At 44.4% G+C, this 15,767-nt stretch overlaps 1 protein-coding gene across 2 annotated transcripts in view; it reads left to right on the top strand.

The window, feature by feature from the left end:
* LOC126267841 (trypsin-1-like) overlaps positions 1 to 14,037 on the top strand; it is a 45,494-nt gene extending 31,457 nt beyond the window's left edge. For both annotated transcript variants that reach the window (XM_049973146.1, XM_049973147.1), the window contains 2 exons: positions 9,662 to 9,811; positions 13,750 to 14,037. In XM_049973146.1, coding sequence (XP_049829103.1) covers positions 9,662 to 9,811; positions 13,750 to 13,929 — 330 coding nt within the window. In that variant the 3' untranslated portion in view covers positions 13,930 to 14,037. The remainder of the gene's footprint in view (positions 1 to 9,661; positions 9,812 to 13,749) is intronic.
* The last annotated feature ends 1,730 nt before the right edge of the window (positions 14,038 to 15,767 follow it).

Here is a 15,767-nt window from a genome sequence, read left to right as displayed (position 1 = left end):
TGGTTATTACATGGGCTCATACCCTTAGAATGGTGGTACAAACGGAACTTCATTTCTGAGAGAAATCCAAAGTAAAATCAGTTGCATGTGTAATTTAACAATATTACATTTCTGTAAAAGATAGGTGCTGAGACCCGCCGTAGGCCAAGAAAACTCTCCAATGGACAAGAAATGCGTATGTGGCCAATGGAGGGAAGAGCTTCAGCATTAACGGTCCTGCAATGTGTGCCGACGAGTTTTAAATTGGCGAGCTCACAAATGTGCCGGTATCTGGAATACCAACTCTACAGCCGGACCATCAAAGCATGCAAGGGCTCACGATTAACGTAAGAGCAAAGGAAAGAAAGAGAATTGTTGGTTATCACTTAATGTTGATTACACTGTCGTCGCAACACTGAACCCATACCACGCCGGGCCGTCCTGTAGCGTGGCCTGTAAGGAAGTTCCTTGCCGCCGGGCTTTTCATTCGAGGGGAAAATGTCCCTGCCGACCACAACGATATCAACGATCTTTAACAGCCGACACCTTATTAGCGGAACCCACTCCTGAAGTAGAGTTGGCAAAAGCTTCCGATGAAGACCTCTCGCAAACTCTTCTTTGGTTGGCTTTCTTAGCCCCCTCACAAGAGTAACCAGACCATCCAAGTCATGATAGGTCACGGGTCTCTCACTAAACGGAACCCTTGAACGAATCTCCGCCTTAAAAGCTTGCAAGATAGTGTCAACAACCACATATCAGACAGCTGTAGGTCAAGAGCTACGGCTGCCGTACGTACTTCACAAATATTGTGAACTAGACCCTCATGTCCCTTCTGATCCTGAAAGAAATAATAATTGACTAGGTCGCTCTTTATCTTAATGGACAAACTCTCCCTCAGAACCTGCACCAAGCAGTTCTTTTAAGGACCCCATTTTATCTGAATGCGACCCAACCATTTCGGCCAGGGACCCCTGGCACAAAGCATAGATCAGCTGGAAAACTGTTTCCACGGCATCTTGAAAAACTTTGGCTTATTCCTTTAGTTTAACGGAAAACCACAAAAAACTAAGAAACCACTGCTGTGTGTCAACAGTGAGGCGTTCTACGCATGCAGCACACTCAGTAATAGATTGGGTAATCCGACGGGAAGTATCTCTATACATTAGTTGATGGGGAGAGTTCTTGACATCTGGTAACTTTGACTTCCCTGTAAAGGTGCTCAAAGCAATCTCTAAATTGACCGGCCCTGTTATAAAGCCGGTCAATGTCAGGTTTGATCTGAAGATCAGTAACCCCCGTTGCTAAATCTTCAGCCCGTCATAAACAATGCACAGTTTGCGCCTGCATTCGATACGCTTGGCCACGAGACGGAATACTGCTTTTTACGAACTGAGTGGTTTGTTGAAGCTCAGAAAACCAAGCGGCACAAAATTCAAGGGCACCGCCCCCTGTCCTATCTGCTCCGTCCTCACCTGGACTGGCGCCCCCACAACCGTACGAGGTCGTGCCCGTAGTTTGGGAACAGCTTCATCTTCTGTCAATCCACGGGTGCAACACTCATACTTATCCTCTTCCTTCCTCAAACAGCCCGCTCCGACCACGACTCTAGACTCCATTTGGAATGGAACGCACCTGTGGCCCAAATTACAAAACAACAGCAATTGTGTCTAAACAGAAAAGATACAAAAGTATAGTATTAAACTGTATCTAAACGTAGTAACACGAATGAAGCCCAGTAGATTTCAGTACTTCACTCAAAAAAACAAAACAAAAAAGTGCGCTTCCTGCCAGAATAGTGCGCAATATCAGCGTCAGGCTGTCTGTTGTAGGAAGGACAGAACAGAAGGGAGAATGAACATCATGCGTGTTGTGAACTTTCTCTTTATTTTAAGACAAATCAGTAAGTTAGATTTATTAAATGCCTACTGGAAAAACACCTCCAGTTCCGCTGACTACTAAGAAACAGAATAATTTACAATCATTAATTTGTACAAAATTGATTAATAGCAAACAGATTAAATAGTATAATAAAAAATTTTGCAGTACAATAAAACAGGTAAAAATTCTTTCTCGAAAAAACTGTAAAATTTACAATCCAAAATAAAAGTATTCCCTGCAATAAAGCACGATATAAAAAAAATCATTGTATCGCCGGATACCAGAGGGGCGGAAAGCACACAAAGAAAATAACCAGACAGAATTGGAGTTACGTATTGGGTCTTGCATGACACGAATAGTCAGTGAGAACCTGCGTGAAATTAACAGGTCTTAATCTGCTAGTGTATGGCCAGTCCAAATACCAGTAGGGTATTCAAGGAGTAAGATTAATAACCATTCAGCTGGCCGAGTCACCCTTCCAAAAACACATCTAAGTAAATAAGTATAGTAATTACTCAATTAGTAAATTTGACGGTTAACAACTCAACAATTTAGATGAGCTAGAAAAAAAAATTTAAAAGGAGACCGGTAGCAGGCGCGCAATGATTAAGGCACAAATCAGTACATCGACATGCTATACAGCCCCGTCTTGGCAAGGCGTAGTCCGCTCAGAAAGATTAAGTGGTGCGGGGACGACTGCACCCGGCTGGCCGTTCGTCGGTCACGAGCTTCGCTCAGTTCGGACACCGCGGCTGCTCTATCAACCCAGTCAGATTTCATCCGAGTTCTACAAAAATAAACACAATTGTTAGCCTAATTAACTGAGAAATACAGAATTTAGTACAGGAATTGTGCCAGGCCACCACTACGTCGCCGCACGATAGTCAAAATTAAAGCAACAAGGAAAACAAGTAAACAATTCTTCACTGAGTTAATGGAATCAGATCAATGAAATTTGTTAGGTATATATGAAGATGATATCTGTTCTTTCGGAGATGTCCGAAAAAGCAGATAACATCTTCATATATATAGGTAAGGCTCGCTGGCCATTTGACCATCTTCTGTGCGGATGCACGAACAGTGCCCGAACTCTTACGGGAATCGGTAAAGCCGCGAGTAATGTGTGTAATGGGCAGGGGCTGTCGCACTATCCTCTGTGTCCTCGGCGGCTCAGATGGATACATCGTCTGCCATGTATGCCGGAGATCCCGGGTTCGAATCCCGGTCGGAGCACACATTTTCAACTGTCCCCGTTGACGTATATCAACGTCTGAATGCAGCTAAGGGTATTCATTCCATTATATTAATTTAATTGTAATTACATTTGTAAGATAACCAAAATGTAAATATAGTTACCGAGAAGTAGTTCGACTGCCAACCAGAAATTGTACAAAACTAGCACCATTTTGACGAGGGGTAAAAAAAAGTAACCGCCATGTGGAGCAGAGCACTAAACCACAAGCTGTAGTTTTCAGCTGGTTAAGAACCCCTGAGTAACAGCAGACGGAACATAACCTTTCGAATAACTTTACATATACAGTAAGGTAGTAGTACCAAACGCAATGTACAAATTTTTGTATGTCCGTCCTTTTCACTGGAGTTCTTGAGGACCACGGCCGTTCACTATGGTAAGAAAATGAAACGCCTACAGCCGCCCTTATGATCTTATTTATTGTGTAGCTACCAGTTTCGGCACTCCAGTGCGCCATCTTCACGCCTGCATGCATACGCAGTGATGACAGCGCTATCAACTTATCAACCGTGAAACACAAAGACAGATTAAAAACAGAAGGAGAATCAAGCGAATTTACATTAATCATTTGATAGAACAAAGATACATCCATTCGCACATACCTAAGGTATACCATAACGAATTTTCACTCAATACATTGTACAAGTATGTTATTTATTAATAACTTCATTAAACAAACATTCTATGATTATCATTAGCCAGTCGGACATACATTATCCGCACTACCCTGACATAACCTACTGAAAGACAAAACAACTGTATAAAATGATAAAGGTTTGGCGGAGACAACAACCTCAGAAATACGTAAAGCGAAAAATCATGATCTACGTGTCGTGTCAAAGTATAAAATGTTGAGTTGTAATCAGCTGAGGGGGATACCTATGTCATTGCATAAAATGAATGTCCAAGACGTGTTCAAAAATGTTCAAATGTGTGTGAATTCCTAAGGGACCAAACTGCTGAGATCATCGGTCCCTAGACTTACACACTACTTAAACTAACTTACGCGAAGAACAACACACACACCCATGCCCGAGGGAAGACTCGAACCTCCGGCGGGAGGGGCCGCGCAATTCGTGACATGGCGCCTCTAACCGCGCGGACACTCCGCGTGTCTCCAAGACATGTCAAAGTACAACATACAGCACCCACCTCAGACCACAACGTATGTAGAACATATGAGAAATCTCCACACGAAACAACATTCACGTGCGAATGTTACGTACTCCCATGAATCAATCACACACAGGTACACTCAGTAGCCTTGGAGGATGCTGTGCACCATAAATAATGACTCAACAATATATATACATGAAATATTACAAAAGCTTTCTCACTAGTAAACCACTCAAAAAGTACTCTTATGTACTAAACACAAAGAAATAAAATGACATCTAAAATAACATGTACTTACGAATAAATGTACTGAACCAGTACACACCTTGATCTTTCCATCACATTAAAACCAAAAGTCATTATATCCATGCAATTAAAATTTCAAAGGAATAGACCGGCCATACATGTCGTTTAAAAGACAAACCACATTATTAACTGACCAGTAAGGAGGCCACATAACGTGCCAGTAATTAAATCATAAGTAAATCTAAGATGTCTATATGACTATAAATGCGTGACAGCAATCTATAAGTTGGCAATACATACACTATTACAACAAAAACACTGGCAATGCCACAAGTCGTATCTAGCGGAACTTAAGTGAGGGTGGTGAAAATCCATGTAAAACTGAAGACAGGTACATACCCACTGATGCGTCACATATGACTATACTAATTACAAGTTAAAGAGAAGGAGACATTCAAACATATCTAGTTATAATTCTAGGGCCAACTTACACAGTTCTACCACCAAACACCTAATTAGAGGTCAAAGACAGCAGCGTTCACGTCAGCTAGATTCCTGACCAGTAAACAACTCATATGTATTAGACACAAGTGAACACACAATAAATACAATGAAATTTAAACTGCATATACTTATGAGAAAATGAACTGTAAATAGTACTCACCTTAGTCTTTCAATCGCATCAAAACCATTACATCCATGCAATCACGTTCCAAAAGAACCATACTAGCCATATATATCGTCTAATAGACAAACCACATTATTAATTGATCAATGATGAGGCAACACAACATGCCAATAATTAAATCCAAATTAAGGCCAATACTTGTCTTTGATGTAAGACTATGAACATATAACATCAATCTACGAGTTGACAATACATGCACTATTACTACAAAACACTGGCAATGCCAAAGTTCTCTCCAGTGGAACGTGAATGAGGGTAAATGCAAACCCATGTAAACTTGAAAAAGAGTGCATAACCACTAAATACGTCACATACGACTACGATAACTGTATGTTAAAGAGAAGGCTACGTTTAAAGATATATAGCTATAATTCTAGGGCTAACACACACAGTTCTATCACCAAGCATCTAACTGGAGACCCATGGCAAAAAATGGTTCAAATGGCTCTGAGCACTATAGGACTTAATTTCTGAGGTCATCAGTCCCCTAGAACTAAGAACTATTCAAATCTAACTAACCTAGGGACATCACACACATCCATGCCTGATGAAGGATTCGAATCTGCGACCGTAGCGGTCGCGCGGTTCCAGACTGAAACGCCTAGAACCGCTCGGCCTCCCCGGCCGGCGACCAATGGCAGCACATACACATCAGCGTATGCTATTACCCGAAAAACCCTCTAAAGTTCGCTACAAAATACTTATCACGTACGAATTCAAGCGTGAGCAGATAACCCAAACTGAATCCAGTAACAATTTATCTTGAAACAACAAACTACCAATGTGAGTGGGTAACAGGCAATGCTAAGACCGTCAAGAAAGGACGGAAAAGTGAATTTTAATAGGTATTGGCTGGAAGGAGGGATGAAGAAGGGAGAAGAGAAATAGTTATAGTAACCGCACAGGCACAAGACATATTGTAATAAACACCCAACAACCCACAATTAAAAATGCTGTGCAGTTAATATGAGAACAAGCAGAGACTCGAACAATCACGACGCTTTATCGAGAAAGCAAATGTCAATACCGAAAAGCTCTCCACACTCACAAGCCAAATGCGCACGAAAAGACCTATAACGCTGAGGTACTGTCCTTAGTTGATGCTGAAGAGGTTATCACGATCCATATATGTGTTTAATCAGTGGCCAAAATAACTGGTTTACGCAGACTGTCTACAGAACGACAAAAAAACAATGTATACCAGTGGGTACAACTCAAATAAAAATCATTAAATGAATACCAGAAGTACCTCTAACTGTGTTGTCAGCACTCCAATTATCAACTGCCGACTGACAGGAGAAACAATCAAAATACAACGTCCAAAGATATGAGTCAGCGAATACTCAAAGAAGTCGGTCGACATCAAACCTGACAGGGAAAGTTTGTTTGACTACACCCCGTTTTTGGATTTCATTGTCTTACCTAAATATGTCAGTTACGATATTCCTTGTAGATGGCTTTGTTTTGGATTACTGATATCGATAGTGAGACACTAGCAGTCTCCGGAACAAATCTGCCAGGGTCCTTAACAACAACACCCAGCAAAATCTCGATGTGACAAATGCTGCCAGTCCTGTTAACGGTGTTGATTTAACTAATCCCGAAAATGCAGAAAGTAATTAAGTGCTCTACTTCCATTGTACCTATGGCTTTAACGTCATTGGATGACTTTCCTCCATCATTGCTTGAACTGAAAACTCAGAAGAACCCTACCACAGGTGGTGGAAAAAGTTCCATAAACCTTCGGATAAGCATCGCATGAGGTGTCTCCAACGTGAATTCTGCCACCGCCTCGCTGGTTGGAAAACGGATCCAAGGGAGGACGAGATCTCCGCCTTCTGCAACATAAGTCAAGATGGGCTGCTATCTGAGCTCCGAGGCACTCCGCAGTGACGACCAACCATCCCATCCACATGGTGGATGGCTGAATTTACGATACCCACAGCATGGTGGAAACCCCGGCCGATGCATGTGAGGCTCAGAAAGAACTGCTCGTCCATGACCTTACGCCTGATGAACTTTAGGATGGAACGATATTCTGGCGGCTGTTGCTGCTCTCAGACACTGATCATCTCTTACAACCTCTCACATTACATCTCACGCAGATGTCCGTAGGATCCTCCGGTGGAAGCGTGGGCAGCCGGCTCCCAGTTCAGACAGCATCTTAAATGAATACCTCCGTCAGCTCCCGCGCAAGCCACTGTTCACCGACATTCTCGAGGTGTCTCACAACTGGCTTTTACCCCTCACAGTGTAAGCAGGCAGAACTGACTGCCACCCCCAAGCCCTCAAAGGATCCTACGATCCCTACCTACAACAGGCCCGTTAGCCTTCTGAATGTCTGGCGAAGGCCCAAGAAACTTTAATCCTGCACAGAATTTCCCAGCCTCTGACGTCTGGGACGATCCAACCGGAACAGTTCAGTTTCACTTCCCACCTGATGGCCGAACTACACGTTCTTAGGATCACAGAACACATCAGCTAGGACTTTAACTCCACTATGTAGACGCCAGTGGTTTTCTTGGACCTGTAAAATACTTATGAGAGGATTTGGCAGGACTACCTCATGTACAAAATGCTGACACAGACGACTATCCGATACACCTGTATCAAGGTCGTAGATAATTTCCTCAGTGACGGAACCTTCTTGGTTACTCAGCAAGGAAAACGTTCGAGCATAGATCACATGTAGCCCTCAAGGCACTGTGTTGTCTCCCATCCTCTTTAACATTTGCGTTAATGACATGCCTGTCATCCCTCACTGCCAGTTGGTGCAATACGACGGCGATACTGGGCTCTATACGATTGGCTGCAGCACTGACTAGCTTATTCCTGGTCTCCAGAGACGGGCGGGCGCAACAGTCACCTCATATCGTTCAAACAAGATTGCCTTCCATGCCGCCAAAACTACGACGGTCTACTTCACCAAACGGAACCCTATCCTCCGCAACAACATCACGACTGTGGCCATTCTTGTACCGTAGTCCGCAGATACCAATAACCTAGGTGTCCAGATGAATAAAAAAGTTCTCCTCCATCGACATACGAAATACGTCATTTATAAGGGACAGAAGCCAATAAAAGCCTTGTGCCCGCTCTTCAACAGCAGGAAACTGACCTAGGACACGAAGCTCCGACTTTAACACACGGTTGTTCACCCTTCCCTCACCTTTGGCCCCTCTGCGTGGGCCATGTTTAGTGCCTCCCATATGCGTACTCTACAGTGCCTGTAGAATAAGGTGCTTACGTAGAGTGCATGCTCCTCCACTCACGAGGACTGTTACTCTGCATGAGGAGACCAACATTGTCCCTCTAAAGGCGTCCATTCGAGAGAAGGCAAGGCGCCTCTAAGTCGACCCCCTGTACAACACGGCCAGTGGGTTGCAACATATTGGCACCACGACTTCTCGAGACGGCACTGCCGCGGTCCTCTTACCATCCTCGAGGACTCGGATTTGGACCATAGCTAACGAAAGCCAAGGTATGGCCACTAGTAACTTTTGTTTTAATGCGGCCACTCATTCTGTGCACTCCTTGATGCGACCACGACTCTAATTACCTTTGCAGTTGTATCACATCTTATCAGCAACCTTGAACTTACGGTGTCGGAGTGTGATCTTGGACTTCAAGTCCTACCGCCACACTTTCTACGTGCAGTATAATGATGTTATTGTAAGACAGAAAAACATTACTAGGCCACCAAGATATTAAGACAGATCTACACCGGTGACGCTGTACCGCAACCAGCAAAACAAAGAAAAGAGAAAAAAAAAGGAAGCAGTCTCCAGTGGCGGACACTCGCCTGAAGATGGTGAAAATGGCTGAACGGATCCCAGCCGAAATATTGTGGCAATAAGTAAGCACGATCCGGTTGCAGTCCCGAAAGCTCATAGAATAAGCAGCAAGGCGTTTGCTTGTCTATTCCGAGAAAGCGTGACATTTGTATAGTACCTGTGTATACCAGAATACAAATGTGTGTGTGTGTGTGTGTGTGTGTGTGTGTGTGTGTGTGTGTGTGTGTGTGTGGGTGGGTGGGTGGGTACGTGAGGGAAAGGAAAAGAGAGCACAGTTGAAAAACAGATAAAATGCAGAATGATATTTTCACTCTGCAGCGGAGTGTGCGCTGATATGAAACTTCCTGGCAGGTTAAAACTGTGTGCCGGACCGAGACTCGAACTCGGGACCTTTGCCTTTCGCAGGCAAGTTCTCTACCAACTGAGCTACCCAGTCACGACTCTGCAAGGTTCGCAGGAGAGCTTCTGTAAAGTTTGGAAAATATGACACGAGGTACTGGCAGAAGTAAAGCTGTGAGGATGGGGCGTGAGTCGTTCTTGGGTAGCTCAGTTGGTAGAGCACTTGCCCGCGAATGGCAAAGGTCTCGAGTTCGAGTCTCGGTCCGGCATAAAGTTTTAATCTGCCAGGAAGTTTTAGATAAAATGTAGCTCACGTAAATCTCTGTGTAGGTGGGAGTTGAGAGGTAAGTAAGTCATTACCTGTTGCAGGCGTACCCTCCCACAAACGCCCTGCAGAAAGCTGACATCGTGGTGTGGTCAGACGAGGACTGCCAGCAGGCGTACTCGGGCTACGACTACCATCCGCTGCCGTCCAACATCTGCGCCGCGCTGCCAGAGGGCGGCAGAGGCCAGTGTAACGTGAGTCGTCTACCTCTCCTTCCACCGACTTCTCCTACAACGTTATGCGGCACGCCTGGCATTAAACAGCGACTCGCTTAGTATTTTCAGAGTTTACCAAATCATTTGGGAAATGGAGAAACATTCCACACATTCCGGTGACTTCTTGGTTGCTACTATTTCCCTACACTGCTACAAACAAACTTTTGGTTGGATTTTCAACGAAATAGACAGTCGGTGTGTAGTATTCCTCAGTCATCAGGACCGTTTGTGGAGAGTTAAGCGATGACTATACAGCAACGGTGTTGTGATTGCTGCTTATTAAAATAATTTGGTCTTGAGAACCATTCAATGCCATAGAGGAATTCTTGAACAGAAATAAATAATCAATTATAAACTTTAAACGGTCGTCATTCAGGCTTAAAATTATTTTTTTTTTTTTTTTTCGTTTTCCCTGCAATTCTTTTTCTGTTGACACGTTCCACTTCATGACGTTTATCGTGAATACGGTCTATGGATCATGGAATTAACTAGCTCTAGACGGGTCTGATGTCTCCCAGACTTACTGGAGCGTGTTACATCACGGTGGTCTACTACTGTAGCTAATAAATCTTACAGTTTTTCTTGGAAACATATCAATACAATGCGAGCTTGTCACCACAAATATTTTGAGAATGGCTCAAGATATCGAAAGAATAAACTTACTCTCTGACCTTGTATATTAGAGTGCCCCATTGCCCTTCTTATAAGATCGGGTAACCTGCTGCCCAACATATAAAACATGAGTTACTCCAGTGCTCACACTACCGTCAGACTTTACGCTGACATGTTCACATGTAGCCAACACTTCAAAACGAAGTGTGTTGGAACATATCTAGAAAAAGAAAAATTATGTTAAATAAACAAGCAAGGACGATTCCAGTGACTGTCTACTTTTTATGGCAGTACAATCCGTACGTAATCGATAAATTTCTGATATAAGATGTGGCATACCCAACGTGATTCAGCAGATTGAGAGTCAATATAACATGGAGAAAAACACGTATAATAAGTGACTTGAAATACAAAGCAGCTCCTGAAACAAATTAATAGTTCTACCTAAGTTTAAAGAGAGTTTGTTTTGTGTCATCATAACAGTCCTCGCAGCTCGTGGTCTATTGCTTCTAGATCGCTGGGTCCCAGGTAGGAGATTTTCTTAGTCGCGGACTGGATGTCTGTGTTCTCCCGATGATTTTATCTCATCTTCACCGACGTGCATGTCGCTAAAATGATATCAAACAGAAATATTTTCATCAATCGGTCGAACATCAGCAGAGGAAATCTCCCAGCCACACCACAATTCCATTCCATCACAGCTGTGTAATTCTTGTTTTGTATGTTGATCCCAGACCATCTGACTAGGTTCTCAGAAAGTAACCGATAACAACAATAAAGCGGACTACAGCTTCTGTGGTTACTATTTGCAAGTTATTCTGTGTGGGCAACTGCTGTGACAACCCAGTCACACACTATGTGATCAAAAGTATCCGTACACTACCAAAAACATACGTTTTTCATATTAGTTGCATTCTGCTGCCACCTAATGCGAGGTACTCCATATCAGCGACCTCATTAGTCATTGGACATCGTGATAGAGCAGAATGGGGCGCTCCCGGAAATCACGGACGTGGTCAGGTGACTGGGTGTCACTGGCGTCATACGTCTGTACACGAGGTTTCCACACTCCCAAAAAAACGGGGAGGGACACGTATAGCACAAAAGCGTACAGGCCGACCTCGTCTGTTGACTCACAGAGACCGCCGACAGTTGAAGAGGGTCGTAATGTGTAATAAAAAGACATCTATCCAGACCATCGCTCAGGAATTCCAAACTGCATCAGGATCCATTGCAAGTAGTATGACAGTTAGGCGAGAGGTGTGGAAACTTGTATTTCATGGTCGAGCGACTGTTCATAAGCCACACATCACGCCGATAAATGCCAAATGATGCCTCGCTTGGGGTAAGGAGCGTAAACATTGAACGATTCAACACTGGAAAAACGATAAGTGGAGTGACGAGCCACGGTACACAAAATAGCAATCCGATAGTAGACTGTGGGTATGGCGAATGCCCGGTGAACGTCATCTGCCAGAGTGTGTAGTGCCATCAGTAAAATTCGGAGGCGATGCTGTTATCGTATGGTGGTGTTTTTCATGGAGAGGGCTTGTAGCCATTGTTGTTTTGGGGTGGCACTATCACAGCACAGGCCTACATTGATATTTTCAGCACCTAATTGCTTCCCGCTGTTGAACAGTAAATCGGGGATGTCGATTGCATCTTTCAACATGATCAAGCACCTGCTCATAAGGCACAGCCTGTGGTGGAGTTGTTACATGACAATAACATACCTGTAATGGACTGGCCTGCACAGAGTCCTGACCTGAATCATATAGAACACCTTTTAGATACCTTTGAGATGTTGTGGAACGCCGACTTCGTGCCAGGCCTCACCGACTGACTTCGATACCTCTCCTCAGTGCTGCACACCGTGAAGAATGAGCTGCAATTCCCCAAGAAACGTTTCAGCACCTCATTGAACTTTTGCTTGCGAAAGTGGAAGCTGTCATCAAGGGTAAGAGTAGACCAAAACCATATTGAATCCCAGCGATACCGGTGAGGCGTCACGAACTTGTAAGTCATTTTCAGCCAGGTGTCCGGATACCTTTGATCACATAGTGTATTCAACATCCATAAAACTTCTGAAAATTACTTATCAAAGAAGATTTTGGCAGTGAAATATGATAAAGTTAAGTATGCTAATGAAGCAGAAATTAACGATGTAACTCAAGTTAAAATCTTCTGGGTTATTAGGACGCGTCCTGTTTCTTCTGAAATGTTCGACGTTTCGACCCCTCTGCAGGGATCTTCCTCAGGATCTTTTAGTGTTCACTACTGCTAGAACACTGTCCGATGACGTTGCCTGTAAAGCCAAGCGTGTCCGTATACTCCGTAATCCAGGCGAATGTCCGCCCGAACGTGCACAGCACCACGGACGTAGGGAGGCAGAGGCAGTATTGTGCTATTGGGGACATTCGTCTGTTTCTGTGTGACCTACGGTACCAATCTATGGCATCATGGCAGTTCAGGACTACGTAAAGCCGGCCGTTGTGGTTCAAATGGTTCAAATGGCTCTGAGCACTATGGGACTTAACTTCTGATGTCATCAGTCCCCTAGAACTTAGAACTACTTAAACCTAACTAACCTAAGGACATCACACACATCCATGCCCGAGGCTGAATTCGAACCTGTGACCGTAGCGGTCGCGCGGTTCCAGACTGTAGCACCTAGAACCGCTCGGCCACCCCGGCCAGCGGCCGTTGTGGTCGAGCGGTTCTAGGTGCTTCAGTCTGGAACCGCACAACCGCTACGGTCGCAGGTTCGAATCTTGCCTCAGGCATTGCTGTGTGATGCCGGCAAGAGCTTGCCCCGTTATTAATGGGAATTGCCTGACCTGTGCCGAGACATCTGGTCCCGCATACCTCCGGAATCTTAGCAGGAACTCATAGAATTCTTCTCACGCAGAATCACAGCTGTATTCCAAAGGACGAATGACACCCTATTAAGCACATTGTCATAATGTTTAGGCTCATTAGCTTAAGTTCAAGAAGAATGGGATATAAGTACGGGTCGATTTCTCTCTAATTCTTTGTGTTCTCAATAAATTGATAGACTTTCTCCAAAAGAAGCATTGTTCGTACTTATCCGTCATTCCTCTAGAACTAACCCTGCGTCCCTTCTATAATGGTACCGCTGATGACTGTACTTTTTCAATACACTACAATGTAATTAAAATTGAAACCCATTCTCCTCGACCTTCTTGCAGTATTCACACAATTTCTGAATCGCAGTCTTGCTCCTTTAATCGCATTACATTACTGCTGTTCATGCAACTTCTTGATTATTGTAATGTCTTTTGCAGGGAGATTCTGGGAGCCCTCTGATAGCAAATGGCTATCAAATCGGAATAGTCTCATGGTCCAGGAAACCTTGCGCTTCTAGAGGATCACCAGGAGTTTTCACAGAAGTTTCTTATTACGTGGACTGGATAAAAGAGAAGACGAGCAACTCTTCCACAGCTGACAAAATTTCATCAAGTTAGTCCATACACGCCCTAATATAAGAAACTGCGCTTTTATTTGGATTTAAAATGTGTATAATGTTTTCAGTTGCTTAAAATAAAACGAGAGAAACCCGCTTTCAATGTCAATTACGTTTTTAGACAAGCTGCATTCGAATATTCGGAATGTTGTTAAAATAATGAAATAAAATTTAGAAGTGTGGTTTTAATTGTTTATTAAAGGAAATAGCTGAAATTATTTCCGCATTTCTAATTCATTTTCAAGATCTTATGTCGTTGTATACCGACAACTGTTTCACAAATGTTACTCAAAAATAAAAAATTCATAAATATTAGCTTGCGACCCCAAATTTATGTAAAGTGCTTGGCAATATTGGGTGATTTTTTTAATTGCTATAGTCATCAGTGTTAGTGTACGCCGAAAGTCAGACTCTCTTGAAAAATTACAATCATGTTTGTGGTGATGCCACGCTTTCATGTCTTATAATACCTATGCTAAAGAAGAAATGATTAAGTTTCAGTATTAAGATCAGTTACATTCCCAAAATATGCAAATGTGATAATTACGTAATTCCAAAATCACGCAGAACGACTGCCCACGGCTTGTAAATTAATAAAAATTCTAATTTATATCATTATATTCCTGAAAGTGCCCACAAAAATCTTATAATAAATTATTTTGTGACTCAGTTGCATTGGAGAAGGTCTCGTTTGCGTAATGGACACAACAGATTGCGTGTGATGACATTTATACATCCGAAGACCGTTATCAATGTCAACTTATAATACACTCCTGGAAATGGAAAAAAGAACACATTGACACCGGTGTGTTAGACCCACCATACTTGCTCCGGACACTGCGAGAGGGCTGTACAAGCAATGATCACACGCACGGCACAGCGGACACACCAGGAACCGCGGTGTTCGCCGTCGAATGGCGCTAGCTGCGCAGCATTTGTGCACCGCCGCCGTCAGTGTCAGCCAGTTTGCCGTGGCATACGGAGCTCCATCGCAGTCTTTAACACTGGTAGCATGCCGCGGCAGCGTGGACGTGAACCGTATGTGCAGTTGACGGACTTTGAGCGAGGGCGTATAGTGGGCATGCGGGAGAACGGGTGGACGTACCGCCGAATTGCGCAACACGTGGGGCGTGAGGTCTCCACAGTACATCGATGTTGTCGCCAGTGGTCGGCGGAAGGTGCACGTGCCCGTCGACCTGGGACCGGACCGCAGCGACGCACGGATGCACGCCAAGACCGTAGGATCCTACGCAGTGCCGTAGGGGACCGCACCGCCACTTCCCAGCAAATTAGGGACACTGTTGCTCCAGGGGTATCGGCGAGGACCATTCGCAACCGTCTCCATGAAGCTGGGCTACGGTCCCGCACACCGTTAGGCCGTCTTCCGCTCACGCCCCAACATCGTGCAGCCCGCCTCCAGTGGTGTCGCGACAGGCGTGAATGGAGGGACGAATGGAGACGTGTCGTCTTCAGCGATGAGAGTGGCTTCTGCCTTGGTGTCAATGATGGTCGTATGCGTGTTTGGCGGGGTGCAGGTGAGCGCCACAATCAGGACTGCATACGACCGAGGCACACAGGGCCAACACCCGGCATCATGGTGTGGGGAGCGATCTCCTACACTGGCCGTACACCTATGGTGATCGTCGAGGGGACACTGAATAGTGCACGGTACATCCAAACCGTCATCGAACCCATCGTTCTACCATTCCTAGACCGGCAAGGGAACTTGCTGTTCCAACAGGACAATGCACATCCGCATGTATCCCGTGCCACCCAACGTGCTCTAGAAGGTGTAAGTCAACTACCCTGGCCAGCAAGATCTCCGGATCTGTCCCCCAT

Source organism: Schistocerca gregaria, chromosome 4, assembly GCF_023897955.1.
Source record: "Schistocerca gregaria isolate iqSchGreg1 chromosome 4, iqSchGreg1.2, whole genome shotgun sequence".
Taxonomy (NCBI): domain Eukaryota; kingdom Metazoa; phylum Arthropoda; class Insecta; order Orthoptera; family Acrididae; genus Schistocerca; species Schistocerca gregaria.
The sequence above is the reverse complement of the archived record's forward strand: the minus strand, read 5'-3'. Positions and strand labels throughout refer to the sequence as shown.